The sequence below is a fragment of the Wolffia australiana genome, chromosome 7, assembly GCF_029677425.1.
Source record: "Wolffia australiana isolate 7733 chromosome 7, ASM2967742v1".
NCBI classification, from domain to species: Eukaryota; Viridiplantae; Streptophyta; class Magnoliopsida; order Alismatales; family Araceae; genus Wolffia; species Wolffia australiana.
In genome coordinates, this window is record NC_135841.1 from 20130284 (window position 1) to 20148130 (window position 17847).

Below are 17847 nucleotides of genomic sequence, written 5' to 3' on the forward strand. Positions count from 1 at the left end.
ATGGGAAAGTTTTTAACTGCGGGGCCTGTTGGGCATGGCCCAGTCTGCTTCCTTGAGACAGCGAGGAGTTTCCTGGCCGAGAGAGCTCTTTGCCGTCGCTCGGAAATGAATTATTCGGAGTGGGTAGTGGGTCGCTTTCCCTGACTCAGAGCAAGCAAGCAAGCAAGCACGCAAGGCGGAAATAGGCCTCCGGGTTCTGACAATGAAGCCGTCAACGCTGCCAGCCCTGGCGAACCTTGCTTGGACGGCGAAAACATCAGCGAGAGATTACTAAACTGCATAATTATGCACGTCGGAAAGTTCCAAGTTGCGCATTGTTGACGCGGATGGGAACTCACCGAATTTGAGGGTGACAGGACAGCCGATGTCACCCCTCACCGAACCGGAGGAAAAGTTCAACCTTCCCACTGAAACAATGATATTTTACCGTGCAGTAACATACCATCAGTCATTTACATATGATGTATTTTGGATCGGCAATCCGGGCCTGATCTGGTCCGATTTTTGATTTAACAACTTGCTTGTTGGGAGAATGAAACCCACAACTTGGAAATTATTCTGAGGCCAACCACTGGGACGGAACCCTTTCTGCAGTTATTTAATATGATAAGAAATTATTTATCAAGATATAATGGAATTACCAAGCATGCATATAATGCCAAGGTACGAAGTCACATACATATAATGCAAGTTCACTATAATCATTTTATATTTGCTTTCACAACCATGATCTCTTCTTGGATGTTCTGCGCCAAGATGTCACGAAGATGAAGAAGATGCAACTTCTTGATATGGTCTTTGAAAACTCGGCAAGGGAAGGTTGACGTTTTCAGAAATTTGACAGCGGACAATATGTCGTCGGTTTCAGCCCCACAAACTAAAATAAGAAGGCAGATAACATCTGATTGGATCTGCGTCTGCTTGCCCCCACTTACATTATCGATGCATTGGGCTGAACAAAAGAAATGATTAGAAACGGTGGAAGAAATAATTAGCTGACATTGTAGTAATGTTCCGGGCCCGACGAGACGTACACCAAGAGACCATTACAAATTCACCAGCTAAGACTACTCTCCCATCCAGAATGATAAGAAGCTGCAATAGGTCACCACCCCTTCGAGCAAGCTTAGTAGACGAGGCACAAAGCAACTAGGAACGATGGTTAAGAGATGGCGGTGTCAATCGTTCTGATGAGCTCCTTGCTGCTGCTGGAATTTGTGCGGAACCCTTGGAAACAAAAGTTCATGGATCTGTCGCTCTGCGCTATACTCGGACGTCGCCTGAGAAAATAATTCATTGGTTGGCACTCCCCAGTTCAAAAACAACGTGTGAAAAAGTTAATAAATTGACACCAGTCTCTTCCACCAAAACATAAATGAATAACGTTCATCGACATTACCCCTAGCTACTGCACGGAAGGAAATTGTACGAAGGATTCCGAATTCTCAAATAGTTGAAACTCTTTGGACCTTTATTCGGCTTTGTTGGACTACGCACACGGGTAAAAACTATTGGAAAATAAATTTTAAACGTAAAAATATAGTTGATCTTCTGAGAAACAAATTCCAAATAGACCTACACAATATCTACGAAGCAACTGCCTGGCGAAGTTCGAAATGATCCTAATTACGTACTTAAGGGAACATTACTTAAAAAGGGGATTCCTTTTTTTAAGTAATCTTATTCAAAAAAAAATGCGTAAAAAGGGGAATCCGGCTGAGGCACCAAATAACAAGATCCCACCGACTCATTTCTCTTGATTTCATTTCATTTCTTATTTATCTTGATACCATCGTACGCCAGGAATATTATGTTTTAATAATTACGAGCTCAATCACGAACATGTGAGAACAATAGACCATACGCTTGTTGAGGAAACATATATACTTATTTAGACCAGGTCACTTAATATAATTAAGTGATACATGAAGAGGAAGAGTGAATCTCGGCATAATACTTGGTATACCAATTGTTGAAATAAAATAAAACTGGAATACCTGAGATCTGAAGGAGAATCTCAAAGTTTGGATTTGGGTCCCAGAGCACACCCTCAAATCAAAACCAAGACTGTCCAATCCACTAAGAAAGACCTCCTGCAAGAAAACATATGCAACACGAATCTCAAGGCTAATTAATTTATTGGAAATAAAATCATAATGGGCAGCTATAAGTAGAATCTACACGATAAAATCCATCAGAAAAACTCTGAACTAACACGAATCATTCTACTATACTTTGGTTCATCCAAAATATTTTAGACGTAAAAAAACTTATCTATCAGAGGCAACTCTAGAACTGGACCAAGGCAAATATGTCAGACACTTGGCTCAAGATAAGATAGGAAAACTGGGAAACCACCTAGTTTGTTAACAAAAAAAGTACATCCAGAAGCAGGAAGCAGTGGAAAAAGAAACAGGCTTCAAATGAAAATAAAAGAGCATGACGTAAAGGATAGGAGACATAAATATGATGCAAATGGACAGACATGGGCCTCAGCTCTTACTGGCGCTCTCTCACACACACTGCTCTACATAAATATGGTACTTCTGTAGTTTCTTCACATGGAAAATCTTGGCCTCTTAATTTCCTCTTGAGGCTCCATCATTTTGAATCAAAGCCATCTCCAGGCACCAGAGGAGTCCTCACCCGACAGATGGACTCACTTGAATGTCGGAGAGGAATTACCATACAGAAGATATATGCAAACAGCTCACCAACTTCAAGTTTGGATTTCTGGGCCTATTTGGATTCTTTCGATGACTTTATCCGACACCTCATCAATTTCCGGAAAAAATGTTCAATCATGGCATTCGGGTGTGTTAGTGAGATACTAATACTCATGGGCTAATGGGCCCTATTCTATAAGCCCATTAGCCCTCTTATCATTCTCTCTCTCCAAGGGTATATATATACCCACACAAATACTCTATTGAGGTTATGTCATTATCTTCTTCTCTTCCTCCTTGACATGGTATCAGAGCTCCAGAGCTCTTCCATCTAAGGTTTGACATCACCCTCTCGCTCCAGAGCTCTTCCATCTAAGGTTTAGCGAACCCGGAGCGTGACCGACGGATCAGCCACAGCGCGAGCTGTAGCCAGCCCGCGGAGCTTCCGGAGAAACCTGCAGCCCCCGCCGCAGCCGCAGCAGCAGCCGCCCGCGCAGCTACAGCCGCGCACACAGCCGCAGCCGAAGCCGCACGCAACGCGCACAGCCGCAGCCGCAGCCGCACGAAACGCGCACAGCCGCAGCCGCAGCCGCACGCAACGCGCACAGCCGCAGCCGCAGCCGCACGCAACGCGCACAGCCGCAGCAGCTGCCGGCGCGCCCAGCCGCAGCCGCAGGCGCGCGCAGCCGCCGCGCGCCGCCGCCGCCGCAGCCACCGCCGCGCGCACAGCCGCAGCCGCGCGCCCAGCCGCAGCCACAGCTGCAGCCACAGCCGCAGCTACAGCCGTAGCCGCAGCCACAGCAGCCGCAGCAGCCGCCGCAGCCACAGCCGTAGCCGCAGCCAGCAGCCGCAGCCAGCAGCCGCAGCCGCAGCCCGCTGCCGCAGTTGCCGCCGCAGTTGCCGCCGCAGTTGCCGCCGCAGCACTAGCCGCAGCCGCCGCCGTAGCCGCAGAAGCAGCCTCAGTTGCCGCCGCAGTTCCGATGTCGGAGGACCTCTACTCCACGGGCCAGACTCGTCAACCGGCCGTCACAGCCGAGGGTTTCACCGATGCAGATTTTCAGCGAGAACCCTTGTCACACAAGGTTACTCATTCTCTGCCGGCGGTTCCCGACTCGACGTGTCTCCAGGGCCCGAATTTGCTACAGTGGTGTCATTTTGTCGAGACCACTCTCAAGGCTCGCCAATTGTTCAAGCACTGCACGCAAGCTCCTCTCCCGCCGACCCATCCGCACTATGCAGCGTGGGAAGCCGAAGAACACTTTGTCCTCGGGTGGCTCTACACGACCTCCCTGGCACCCTTGTTCTGTGAACGGTTCCCTCGCTGCTCCACCGTGAAAGGATTTTGGGATCAGGCTAACACCTTCTGCGGCCGCGAAGGGGACAACTGGCGCCTCTTTATGCTAGTTGCCAAAGCCAGCAACCTTCGCCAGGGCGCAATGTCCATCTCGGACTATGCGTTGGAACACAAGAAGCTATGGGATGAGGTGGACTATTACTTGCCGACGGATGATCCGACGTGCAAGTCATTCCAGAACACTCTTTGCCTACGCCTCTTGGGATTCCTCCATGGTCTTAACAAGGAGTACGACGACACTGGGCGACGTGCTCTACACCGCAAGGAAGGCCTTCCTACCATTGACGACTTGGTGAAGGAACTCCAGGAAGAGGAGAGCCATTTTCAGGTTCTCCTCACTCGCCCTCCCTCACCAGCCCCTGCGCCCATCGCGGAGGTGGCCCCCTCCGGGCTGGTTTGCTCATACTGCAGCAAGCCTGGACATCTCCGCAAGTGGTGCAAAAAGCGTCAGTACGACAACCGGAAGAAGAAGGAGGCTACCGAAGGGAAAGCTATGGTCGCCTCCTCCTCTACCACCTCTACCAGCCCTGCGACTATCGAGCAGCTCCAAGCTGATTTGGCTCGTCTCCGTGACCAAGTGGCTACCATGCAGACTCCGACTCAGTCCATGGCACACTTTGGTGGTTTTGGTGCGTTTTCTTCCTCTCCATCTGATCAGTGGTATTGTGGTCACACGGCTCTCCACGCACCTCTCGTATCGGATACGAACTGGGTTCTTGATTCAGGGGCAACCGAACACATGACCCCGTTCAATGACCGGTTTGTATCCTACGAAAGGCATAGTGGGGACCGTACAGTCCTTACAGCCGGTGGTGGACGGTTGCGTGTTGCTGGTATTGGGGCAGTGTTTGTAGATGGCCTCGGAGTGGTCAGGAATGTTCTTCATGTCCCAGCCCTGCGCGCCATCCTTATGTCCCCTCAGCGTTTGGTTGACAGTCTGTTCTGTTCATTTCACCTCCAACCTGACGGGATGTTTCTATCTGACAAGGTGGGCCGGACTACACCGATTAGGCGGGAGAACGGGCTGCTGTTGTTGGACAATGGGGGTCGCTCTCGGTGCTTTCTGCTTCACCGCCACCTCCGACCGGCCGATGCGCAGCGCATGGGACGTCTCCAGTTGGCTCACCAACGGCTGGGCCACCCGCCATTTTCTGTCTTACAGCGTCTATTTCCTTCGATGTGTACTGGATTGGATCTTCAGACTATTGTGTGTGACGCCTGTCAGCTGGCAAAGCACCGTCGTTCATCTTTCTCTCCGTCCACCTCGCACTCATCGACTCCATTGTTTCGCATCCACAGTGATGTTTGGGGACCCGCCCCGCAGGCCAGCCTAAAGGGCCACCGGTACTTTCAGATCTTTGTTGACGAGGCGACCCACTACACATGGGTCTACTTGTTGACCGCAAAGTCTGAGGTCGCACCGACGGTCCGTCACTTCTGCACCATGGTTCGTACTCAGTTTGACCGGGGTATCCAGCGCTTCCGCTCCGACAACGCCCGGGACTTCGTCAATGCTGAGTTGGCCACGTACTTCGCTGACCATGGGATTCTCCACGAGTCCTCCTGTGTGGCCACCCCTGAACAGAACGGTATGGCAGAACGTCGGATCGGGTATGTCACGTCGACCGCCCGTACCCTTCTGCTGAACTATTCTGTTCCGTGGGGGTATTGGGGTGAGGCGGTCTTAACGAGTACCCATCTCGTAAACCGTCTCCCCTCCCAGCCCCTCGGGTTTGTCAGCCCACTGGATCGCCTCAACACGGCTTTCCCCCACCTCTCGCTGCGGACTGGACTTCTACCTCGCATCTTCGGGTGCACGGCGTACGTCCACGACACGGCTCCCTCTCGCACGAAGCTCGATGCTAGAGCTCTTCGGTGCGTCTTCGTCGGGTACGCTTCTCTCCAGAAAGGTTATCGTTGTCATCACCCTCCATCTCGGCGGTTCTTCATCTCGGCAAATGTCACCTTTGCCGAGCATGAGCCTCATTTCAGTGACTCTACCTCGTCTAGCCTTCCGCTGGATGAGGCTTCCTCGACTCCTTCCTTGGAACCCTTCCCATTTGTGGGACCCATTCCTCCACCGTCGCCGACTCCCGCCACGTCCACCTCTCCCTCGCCCCCTACCACCTCTCCTCCCGGTGCACCGTATCCTTCTCCTAGTGCACCCCCTTCCCCCGGGGAGCCCCTCTCTACCCCCGGGGAGCTACCCCCTACTCTCGGTGCACCATCTCCTTCTCCTAGTGCACCTCCTTCCCCCGGGAGCCTCTCTCTATCCCCGGGGAGCTATCCTCTTCTCCCACCTTTGCTTCCGCTCCTCCGTCGGACGATGCATCTCCCTCGCCTATTGATGACGATGCTCAGTTGGGATGGCCAATCGCCCTTCGGAAAGGGGTTCGTCAGTGCACTCACACAACCCTCTACCCCTTATCTCACTATCTCTCTTTTGACCGGCTAAGCCCTTCCTACCGGTCCTTTCTCTCTCACATCGCGTCCCATCCACTTCCTCGTCGCCTATCCGATGCTCTTGCTTCTCCTCATTGGAAAGCGGCGATGGATGAGGAGATGCGGTCCTTGCTCAAGAACCACACTTGGGAAGTCGTTCCCCTTCCTTCTGGCAAGAGGGCGGTGGATTGCAAGTGGATCCATGCCAAGAAATATCATGCCGATGGCACTCTCGAGCGCCTCAAGTCTCGACTTGTGGCTCAGGGGTTCACTCAGTCGTATGGCGTGGACTACTTCGAGACATTCTCTCCTGTGGCGAAGATGGAAACAGTCCGTCTTCTCTTGGCACTTGCTGCTCACTCCGACTGGCAGATCCGGCAGTTTGATGTGAAGAATGCCTTTCTCCACGGCGACTTGACGGAGGAGGTGTACATGCAGCCACCTCCCGGGTATACCCTTGGCCCTCCGGGCACCGTCTGCCGACTGTGGAAGTCTCTCTATGGACTGAAACAGTCGCCGCGGATGTGGTTCGGTCGGTTCTCTTCAGTCATGAAGACCGAGGGTTACACTCAGAGCAATGGGGATGCCTCCCTATTCTTCCGTCACAGTCCTGCAGGTGTCTCCATCTTGGCCGTGTACGTCGACGACATCCTCATCACGGGGTCCGATTCTGCAGAGGCCGACCGCCTCAGCTCTGCGTTGGCCAAGGAGTTCGAAATCAAAGCCCTCGGGCCTCTTCGCTACTTCCTTGGCCTTGAGGTGGCCTATTGCCCCCGGGGGATCTTTGTGTCACAGTAGAAGTATGCCGTCGACCTACTGGCCTTGACAGGCATGACTGAGTGTGCGCCGGTGAGTACTCCCATCGACCCTAACGTCAAGTTGGGTAAGAGGGAGGAATCAGCACCGGTGAATGCCTATCAGTACCAGCAGGTGGTGGGGAAACTCCTGTACTTGACCCACACCCGACCCGACATCAGTTTTGCCGTCAACCTCCTCAGTCAGTTCATGCACTCTCCGCAGGAGATCCATCGTCAGGCGGCCAACCGGGTACTCGCGTACCTAAAGGGCTGCCCCGGGAAGGGCTTGCTCTTTCCTCGGAGTATGGAGCGGACCGTGAAGGTGTACACTGATGCGGACTTTGCCGGCTCAGTTGTGGACTGTCGTTCCACCACGGGGTACTGCACTTTTGTCTTCGGCAGTCTTGTCAGTTGGAAGAGCAGCAAGCAGGACAAAGTGTCCCGCTCCAGTGCTGAAGCCGAATACCGGGCACTTGCCGATGGGGCCTCTGAAGGCCAGTGGATATACGGGATCCTCCATGACCTTCGTGTGGAGTATTCAGGCCCGATCCACTTCTACTGCGACAACAAGTCGGCAATTGCCATGGCAAAGAACCCTGGTCAACAGGGACGGATCAAGCATATGGAACTCCACCGCTACTTCTTCAAGGAGCGCGTGGATGAGGGTATCTTTGACTTGGAATTTGTTCCCTCCGCTGATCAAGCTGCTGATGTCCTCACCAAAGGACTATCTCGCCCTCTCCTGCAACGTGTAGTGTCCAAGCTCGGCATGGATGACATCCACACTTCGCTTGCAGGGGGGTGTTAGTGAGATACTAATACTCATGGGCTAATGGGCCCTATTCTATAAGCCCATTAGCCCTCTTATCATTCTCTCTCTCCTAGGGTATATATATACCCACACATGTACTCTATTGAGGTTATGTCATTATCTTCTTCTCTTCCTCCTTGAGAGGGTGGAAGATGAATGTCTGGCAGCATGCTTATCTCACATCTCAAATCATCTCATGGCAATGCACTTACCTCAACGGTAAGAAACAAGACAACAAAGCTGAAGTAGAGCGGGCTAAGCAGTTGGTCTTCTAAAAATGCCAACTTGAAGCAGAAGCATATCTCCAGAAAATATGAGAAGCAGAGCACAGTCCAACAACCAATTCAGAAATACAATGGTCGTTGCCAACCAATCATTTACCTATCTTTCAAGGTATTCATGTCCCATTGTAGCGGCCTTCTCATTGTCCTTCCCGCCTGGTGGCATCCAACCCACTGCATGCAGCACGTAACTGGTCCATGCCACCACCAGAAAGAAGAGGTTAACTGCATTTCTAAGATGCCGAGTACACCCCAGGAAGGAAAAATGGCTATGTTTATGGCACAACCATAACTTTGATGCTGCCATCAATGCATACCTAACTGATGATCTTTACAGTCACTGAGGATGATGAAGAGCCACAGGAGGAAGACGAGTGAGGAACCAGACACCTGACCGATCAGCTGGCATTGCCCTCAAATTCACACGTTCTCCTCAGTTTTCCCAAGTGGGAGAGCATGACATCACAGAGTTGCCACCACCAAATCTTTGATAGAGGCATAATATATAGATACATTGTCCCAACTCCTAAAGAAAGTATTCTTCAAGTGGATGCTCAGAGGGCTTTTCACGTCCTCAAACACACCTTAGCATCTACCACAGTATTTTTTTCCTCAACTTCACCTACGAATTGACACTTGCGGCAGAGACTTTGCATCAATGCAGAGAGGCATACCGGTCACTGTACAAACTAACTTGAATAGAGATAAGGGTTTCAGGAAAAAACAATATTCCATTCATTAAAGATAGAGCACAAAACGCCAATTTATAGAGCCGGTTAATAGGCCCATAAAACTGATATGGTCCTGGACATTGAATTCAAGAGGAGACGAAAGAAGGGAAGTCAGTGCAAGACTAAGTACCCCACTGGAGAGTATATTAGGACCAACCGGGGTGGGGCGACAAGGTGTCCAGTGACGGGATTCAAGAAGGGCGTTCTCTTGGGACGGAGCTACATTCGGCTGGGCCACGAGGAGGATGGCGACGCACTAGGGTCGGGAACCCCCACAGGAAGACCAAACTTGAAAGGCCATCTGATCTTCTACGTTGAGCAAGCATGCAGTGATCTCCACTGTGGGGTGCAGGTGCGTGCAGTTTTTCTTGATAGATATCTTTCTTTTGAGATACAATCGTACCAAAAACCTTCCTACTGCATCTTCAACAGGCTACCATTCCGCAGTCTGTCTATGAAGCCTTAGCTCAACCTAAAAGGAAGCAAGTCATGGATACTGTCAGCCAAAGAAGTTCCCTCTTTTCTCTCTCTCCTATATTTCTCTCGCTTATTATTCTATTTAAGCCCATTAGCTCTAATTATCTAGAAAGTTCTAATTCTAGAACTATCCTGTAATTTCGTGACTTCCCAAACCCTATAAAAGGGGTAGGGTCATTGTTGTAAATATAAGATATAGAAAAGTGTTATTTTGTTTCTGTCCTGTAACAGATACCGAGATGGAGGTTTTGTATGGCAATGACACCCGCTATTGGACTTTCCTACCCCTGATAGGCAAAACCATTTGGTGCTGCTGGGCCTATACAGTTAAGTACAATGCAGATGGACAGCTTGAAAGATAAAAAGACCAGTTCGCTGCACAAGGATGGACTTAAAAATATGGACTTGATTACCTGGAAACATTTGCACATGCTGCTAACATGAACAATGTCCGATTATTCTCCCTCGCTGCTAAGTTCACACTTGGGAATCTCTTAGTTTGATGAGAAAAATGCTTTTCTCCATGGGACTATCCCAGGATATGATCTTCCTCAGAGGCAGGTGTGTTGTCTTCAGAGGGCAATTTATGGACTTAAACAGTTCCCATGCACAAGGTTTGCGTGGTTTATTCAAGTCACGAAGCATAATAGTTAGCAACATTGAAATGATGATCATAATTTCTTCAAGCAACAAATGCTGTCTGGGAATTGACCCTCTTTTGGTATATGCTGACCATATTATTATTACCAGGAAAGATTCGCAGAGTAGACCTACTTTAGGACATCAACTTAGTGTTGAATTGGACATTAAGAGCTTGGGCCCTCTTATATCCTTCCTAAGAATTGAGGTAGACAATTTGTCTAACGGAATCACATTATCACGGGAAATACACATGTATGATTTATTCAACGAAACAGGCTACCTCTAGTATCAACCAGTATAGACCCCCATGGACGTCAATATCAAACTTAGAGAAGATGACAATGAACCTCATACGGAAAACTTAGCTTGTGAACAGCATATCGGTAAACTTACCTACCTGGCTCAAATGCGGCCAGGAATATCTTATCCTGCTAATACTCTTTAAGTCAATTCATGAAGTGGACCACTTGAGCCTACTTGTAACCCACTCGCAGGCTGCCAACTAGATCTTACCTTACTTGAAAGGGACCATTGGCTTGAGTCTCACCTTCCATTGAGCTCAGTCTTTGACTTCACAAATTTATACTGACACAGGATATGCTGGATCATATATTGATGGCAAGTCCACCACAGGTTGCCGTTCCTTTTTGTGTAGGAACCTGGTGATCCAGCACAGCCAGAAGCAACAAGTTGTTCTTTGTCAACAACCGAATGACAATTTCATGTCCTTACTACGATACATCAGACGAACTTTGGATCCAAGGCATTCTTCGGGAATTGGCATTTGTTAGATCATCAAGGCCCAATAAGGGAAATTAAGCTAACTAATGGGCCCAAGGGCTTGTAAATGTAATAGATTAACCCTAGGGTGATTAATAAAATACTAACCTAAAATGAACATTAATAAGGGCCAAATGAAGGCCCATTAATTACCCACTAAGGGCCCATTAAGGGCCCAATAGTGAGGTGGCTGATTAAGGCCAATATTAGGCCCATAAAAGGCCTAATATTCACTGGGCCTGAAATACTTCAGGCCCAGGCTCCAACGGTCAGGAATCTGACCGTTGGACAGCCAGCTACAAAAAGAGGCAGCTGGCTGGTTGACTTTTCTTCCCTCTTCAACGGTCATATTTTTCTAAAAATATGACCGTTAAAAGGGGACTCTCTCTCTCCTGTTCTTAAGTGTATAAAAAGGGGGCCTGCTGAAGTGGAAAAATGGAAGATTCTTTTGCCCCATTTCCTGGCTGTGTTCCTCTCTTCCTCTCTTCTCTTCTCCCTTTTTTTTTTCTCTTTCCTCCATTTTTCACAGCATTTTCTTTGGCCAAACCTACTATGCTCCTGTGTGACAACAAATCTTCTGTCAGCCTTGGGCATGATCCTGTCCGGTATGACAAAATCAAACATGTGGAGATTTGGCACAATTTTAATCGATAAACTCAAGATGAAGATCCTTAATAGAGTAGATCTCCTGACCCAAAGGGGATGACGATGTCCATCCTCAGTTCTCGGGAGGTGATAAGGTGTTGCAACATAGCACATGCCCCTCACGTGCTACACAGCTTGGGGGCACAAAGTGAGCCATTGAAATAAGCCAGGGGTAATCAGGCTCAAACTAGCCTGTATAGATTTTTCTACATGAATGAAAACCTAGCAGCTTTCTCTTTCTAGCTCCTTGAGTTTTTGTCTCCGTTTTGATCCTTTTGCCCAAGTGTCTCCAATGGACTAGAGTCATGACAATTCGCCAGAGCCATCTCAATCCCTAAAAGACCAAAGAAAAAAATCCCTAAAAGAAAAATAAGTGAGAAATCCAACACAGATATTTGGGCCATAATGAATGGGCCCAATAGTTTAAGAAACCGTATGAGTTCTTATCATGTGGGAATTATAAGGGTCCAACTATAATAAAAAATAAAACAGGCCTAAAATAAATAAGGTCAATTACTCTTTGGGATCACATCAAATTATTGGAATAGCTAGGTCTGCAAAAACCACATGGCAATTTATGAAAGACAAGTCTTTGTTCTACTACTGAATTGGGCATTCCATGCATATTTAACCCAAAATTTGACATCAGACATTTCGAACAGTGATAAACATGATATTTGAAGGCCACCAAGTAATTAAAATACATTATCTGACAAGCATAACAAGTTTTTATTTGAACTATGACAAGCATAACATGTAAAGGACCATGTATGTGATGTGAAATACATCATAAAATTACCTCAACATGGAGACCTTTGGTCCTCAAACAAAGGGATTTCAGAGCCTGATTAACCTTGTCACCACAAGATTTTAAGCGAGAAATAATTTTAGCAGCTGAATGTGCAAGAATATCTGCACGAGCTCCGCGGAAGTCTTCAATTTTTACTATAGACTGAAAAATATTAAGTACACTATTATTTATGAAGCAAAGATAGGATGCATACGAATGTTCATGAATATCATACACTGACCAATACAAAATATGCTTATTTTGAAAAACAGAAGATAGAAAAATATGCATCAGACATGTTGAAATGCTTCTTTTTACCCAGTGAGTGAAAATAAGATGCACAATAAGCCAGAAAACTCATTAATGAAAGGAGACTGAGGTTCTAAGGAAAAAAAGAACAGGGGAAATAATTATTCAACGGATCCCAGCTTGACGGCCAGGAGGATTATGGAAGCAGATCCTTCAAAACTTGCCTGACTTCCATATGAAGAAACAAGATAAATGTTGATGATGTCCAACTTGTAGAATGACATTCCACTTTGAAGACTATCATCTCCTCCTTCATTTTCTGTTTCAATTTGAAGTTTCTTAAAATGAGAAATTTAGAAAATGGCTCAAGTCATATATAGAAATTTGAAAATCAGAGCAGATTTCAGTAATATAGAGTAACAAACCTGATAGGTTTGGTTTTCGAGTTATAAGGCTCTCTTCAATAACGGTAGGTCTTAAAAGACCTTGGATGACAAGACTGGCGGGTGGCTGCTCCATCCAATCTAAATGGATGCTAGACACGACCTGGAATTAGGAATCAATGTACAAAAAACTCTTGATGTTATGCATGAGGTAGATCGGGCTGGAGAGTGAAAGGAGCAGCATAACTAAGAGAGTCACCCCTTTCAATGACAAAAAAATAATGAAAGGAAATTAATTTCGTTGCAAAAAGAGCATACCTCTGAAATTTTTTTTGCAAAATACATCGGATGAGAAGATTTCAGGGTCTCTAAGTTAGTCCAATCCCCAAATTGTTCAGAGGAAAGCATATCTATGTCATCCACACCATCATATTCGTCATCGTCATCAATAGTAAGCTCATACTCTCCATCATCATCGTCGTCGTCATCATCATCATCATCGTCATCATCCTCACCATCATCATCCATAATTGACACAAAGTCCTGGGTGTACATAGCATGGCCATTACGATGTTAGGTCCAGAGTCCAAACTGAATTCAGGATAATGTCTCAGTTATTTATAATATAGGCCAAGGTATTGGACACTTCACCTCATCATAGTCCCCATTAACACCACCATCGTCATTGGTGATGTCTTCAATACCGAAGTCGACATTGGACGGTCCCAAAAGATCAAGTTCTGACAGCCGGTCAATGTTATCTAGGCCTATGATAACTTGCTGGTTCGAAGACAAAACATCAGCAATAGTAAGACAAAATCATCGAGGAAACAAAGGAACCTTACCACCAGTTTATCATCAGCATTCAGACTTTGCAGAACATCTTCATCATCTTTCATCTCAAAGTAAATATCTGGACAGAAAGGGCAGTTGCATCATTCGGTGGACTGAAAGTTCCAACCGAAACGAGAGGCAGCGGTGCCTTTTAACCGCGGAAAGGGGAGTAGAATACCTCCGTGCTCGTCCGTCAAATACGGCAACTCGGGCCAGAAAATGCTCTCCTGGATCTCGTCATTGATCAAAGCCGAGAACAACAATGCAGCTTTCCCCTGCACCTGAAATTTAGGCGACAAACATTCTCAGAAGAATAAGAGTAGAAAGTCGATATCACCCAAAAGATCATGAAACCCAAGCAAAGTTGCGAGGCAAGAAAGGCCAGAAAACTCGTTTTCGCAAGCGATCAGGCATCGCGGACCGAGGAGGAGATGATTCTAGGGTTATCGAATAGCAGACGGTGGTACCTCTTACCTCGATTATCGTCCGGGCCATCTCGGCGTCCGTCATCCGAGCTTCTCCCTGAATATCAGGAATCGAGTCTACCATCTCCTCGAAGGGGTGATACAGCGGTCTTCGGCTGATTCCGTCATCGGGATCGTCTTCTGGCGCCCATTGGTGGTTCTGCGGAGCTGAGGCCCGGGCTTTGCTTCCCACGCCGAGAAGTCGACAGTGGCGTCGACAGAGGTCGCCAAATCCGTGATAAGCTCTTCTACTCCACGGCGAGGAAGGAGACGCAAGGGAAGCGACGCGAACGACCGCACCGCCGCTCCGAAAGCCGACCCCAAGCCTGGCCAAATCCATCGCCTTGGTATCTCCGGTCAGCACGCCACAGTCCCCCAGCACAGAAGTGGATAGATAGGGGGGTAGCAGAGGAGAACGGTGGCCTTTCCCGCTTTAATCTATCTTCCGTCCGAGAATCTTTTTTCCTTTGCACGAAGAAGATATGCTCTCTACGAAGAGGAAGACGAAAACAGACTTGACATACTTGAAAATATCAATCTTCTAGCCGCTCTCCATATTTCCTTATCTTCTTTCTTCTTCCCACCAGCGTTGAACCGAGCTGTCTTCGCGCTAGTTTTTACTGGTATTTTTTATATGACGCTACATACCTGAAAATATGAATGGGGGGGCACATGACAAAGTAAGAATAAGTAGGGATGCCAATTAAACACTCCTGGGCAAAGTAACCTTAACTCTGTGTGTGATGCCGTACAAAAATGAACTAGATAGATAGATAGATATATAACTTAGATAGATATAGATATATAAGATATATAGATATATAGATATATAAATTAGATAGATATCTAGATAGATATATAATTAGATAGATAGATAGATATATAACTTAGATAGATATAGATATATAAATATATAAATTAGATAGATATCTAGATAGATATATAAATTAGATAGATAGATAGATAGATAGATAGATTGAGAGAGAGAGAGAGAAAGAAAGAGAGGGAGAGAGAGAGAAAGAGAGATTTCATCATGAGCCGTCGATGAGCCTGCCAATTGGTTGTCTAAATGTCCAAAACACATACAGCCCAACACCTTTTGAGTGATGATTCGGGATTGGATAAGTTGAGGACTGTGTGATGGAAATTTGAGATATAAATTATTTAACTTCACAATCAGCGGACATAGTGCCTAAGAAATATTTATTGAACGCTTGTTGGCTCTGAGGTGGCACCCACATGCACAGAGAGCTTGTCGATGATTTTTTATTTCAAATTTTTTGGTCATGAGGCAAGCATGCTGCAAGACGATGATAGAACATGCTGAGGGTGTATGCATGTTGTAGGTATAAAGGACGAGCACTTGGACGATGATGGAATTGTATATTGCTTACGAGCCATTCACAGATTTCACATACCATTCAACATTCAATAATATAACTCATATTAATTACTACTCACCTCTAATGCTTATAATAAAGTCAAATGATGTATACACTGATAAGTGAATCATGATGAGATTTTATGACTCCTCGAGCCATAGGACATTTGATAATGACATTGAAGTATCTAGATAGAATAAACACCTTGCTTTTATGATGAGCATGGTTGGTCATGTAACCATTAGTGTGAAAACACTAATGAGAAATAGTGGGCATTCTTTAGTGAAAGAGTTCTCTAAATTTATCCTTATGCATACATAGATGGTTTTATACGTAACAATCAGTTAGGTTAATTCCAGATCACACGTGAGATATTGAAGGCATCTTGAAGGTGGGAAATTGTATTTTGACTATGATCTATGAGTTCCTAAAAATCTTAGCTTGGATAGCAGCAAATCCTTAAAAGTGGTTATGTAGTTATTATGAGATTGACCACTCTTAGTGTAAAAAGAGGCAACTCAAGGATACAATGAAATCCTTGACCATGGTCGTATAATTACTAGAGAAAGAGTTTTCTTAATTCCTTAGGATGGCTGATTAGGGTTTTATAGTGGATGAGACCCTAAGTTATTGTGGGAACAATGATACCCTAATTCATTTATAGTTTGTCATTGTTGACGACCATAATAACATATTAACTAATGAAACAGATGAGAGATAACAAGGACGAAAGGTTTAATGAAGGGGTTGATAAACCCTTTGGACCTTGTACATCAAGCAATGTAGCTTCACCCCTTGTTGCTTCGTGAGTTAGCCTATCCAATATTTACTAACCTATACATTGAATTTAGTGAATTAATTATGTTATTAGGCTAATATAGTCATTAACTATATTAATATATGGCTCTAGAGGGTCACACTCATGAGGTTTATTGGATGTATGATGACATACATAAAGGATATGGGGTTTGTGAAAACTTTGAAGAAAAAATTCCCTTGCTAGTCTTTCTTTGGCCCGCCATATTCTCTTTTATTCGTGAGCATCCTCCCTCCCAATGCTAGTGGAATGGTGAGAAGATTATATCTGTGTGATGGAAGTATTCATTGATTAGAAGACAAGGATATTCAATGTATCAAGGACCACTTGGATACATCTAGAGAACTGGCATTTATGTGTCTTGTGAATACCTGTTAGAGAAACCAAAAGAAAAATGGGTTTGATTTTGGGCCAGCCAAATTGATCATTGATGGTTTCTCTTTAGTATAGTGCATGGATGTGGACAAGATGATAATTTTGTCTCTGGATGAAAGAATCGTCCATCCGGGAGACTCGTTGCGCATCTTGCACCGGATGTACCCACGAGTCAACAAGGTGACATGGCGGACTGAGTGGCATTCAGAGGCCATGGGCCACGTTGTTCAAAGAACTAGCGGCCTGGACGTCGTCAGCTAGCAAGAAAACTGCAAAGGTTACCTAGGTCGTCCACAACCCGACATTGTAGAGGGTCAGTAGGAGGTTCGTCGAGCAGCTTGCTGATCAGATTAGGGTTCGGGCTGCCAACATCTTGGAAGCGCCACGGGGAATGATAGACGGTTACATGCCACGGGGGGGAAGGGGTCTCACCATTGACCGTAGCTGAGCTGAAACACGACATTAGTTAATGGTAACCATCGCAGGTTGACTGTGAACCGGCGCCGGCAGTGGTCCAATGATAACCGAACAGGTAGGTGCAATCGAGGCTGCCAGGAATGAGAGATGACGGCTCGGGAGGGACCAGCAGAAGACAATAAACTCAAGGGCATCATCATGGAAGATGAAAGATGGTGGCAGAGGCTGCAACCAGCAGCACACAGCTGCAAAGACTCGAGGTGATCATAGGCGGTAGTGCAACAGCCTCACGAAGTATGCTCATTCCTCGACTACAGCTGAAGACTTTGACTCAATGGTGGCTGACATCAGTGGCAACATACGAGTCCTGCAACTTTGGGATTCACCTACAATATGTGAGAGCCTCCTTCGCTAGGGAAGGGGAAGGATGAAGACCATGTGCAACACTCGATTGCTCTTTCTCCCAAAATGATATTCTTCTCATGTTCAGCCTACGAGAAACAACAGACG

The 17847-nt window shown here is 46.5% G+C and overlaps 2 protein-coding genes across 3 annotated transcripts; one reads left to right on the forward strand and one right to left on the reverse strand.

Annotated features, from left to right (window-relative positions):
• Positions 1 to 629: 629 nt before the first annotated feature.
• LOC144705132 (uncharacterized protein At3g49140-like) lies at positions 630 to 14864 on the reverse strand. 2 transcript variants are annotated; one of them, XR_013581982.1, is made up of 11 exons: positions 14357 to 14864; positions 14061 to 14163; positions 13894 to 13961; positions 13700 to 13828; positions 13367 to 13591; positions 13091 to 13211; positions 12890 to 12984; positions 12426 to 12578; positions 1998 to 2093; positions 1035 to 1280; positions 630 to 952 (listed from the first exon to the last, which is right to left on the reverse strand). XR_013581982.1 is itself a non-coding variant. In XM_078577673.1 (10 exons), exons 1-10 carry the CDS (start codon positions 14684 to 14686, stop codon positions 1179 to 1181), a joined length of 1422 nt encoding a protein of 473 aa, XP_078433799.1. In that variant the 5' UTR covers positions 14687 to 14864; the 3' UTR covers positions 967 to 1178. The 2 variants fall into 2 exon arrangements, 1 of the variants encoding a protein (XP_078433799.1); XM_078577673.1 differs by lacking the exon at positions 630 to 952 and having other exon boundaries at positions 967 to 1280.
• On the forward strand, positions 3647 to 5066 carry LOC144705381 (uncharacterized). The gene is made up of 3 exons (XM_078578013.1): positions 3647 to 3748; positions 3794 to 4649; positions 5009 to 5066. Exons 1-3 carry the CDS (start codon positions 3647 to 3649, stop codon positions 5029 to 5031), a joined length of 981 nt encoding a protein of 326 aa, XP_078434139.1. The 3' UTR covers positions 5032 to 5066.
• Positions 14865 to 17847: the final 2983 nt, after the last annotated feature.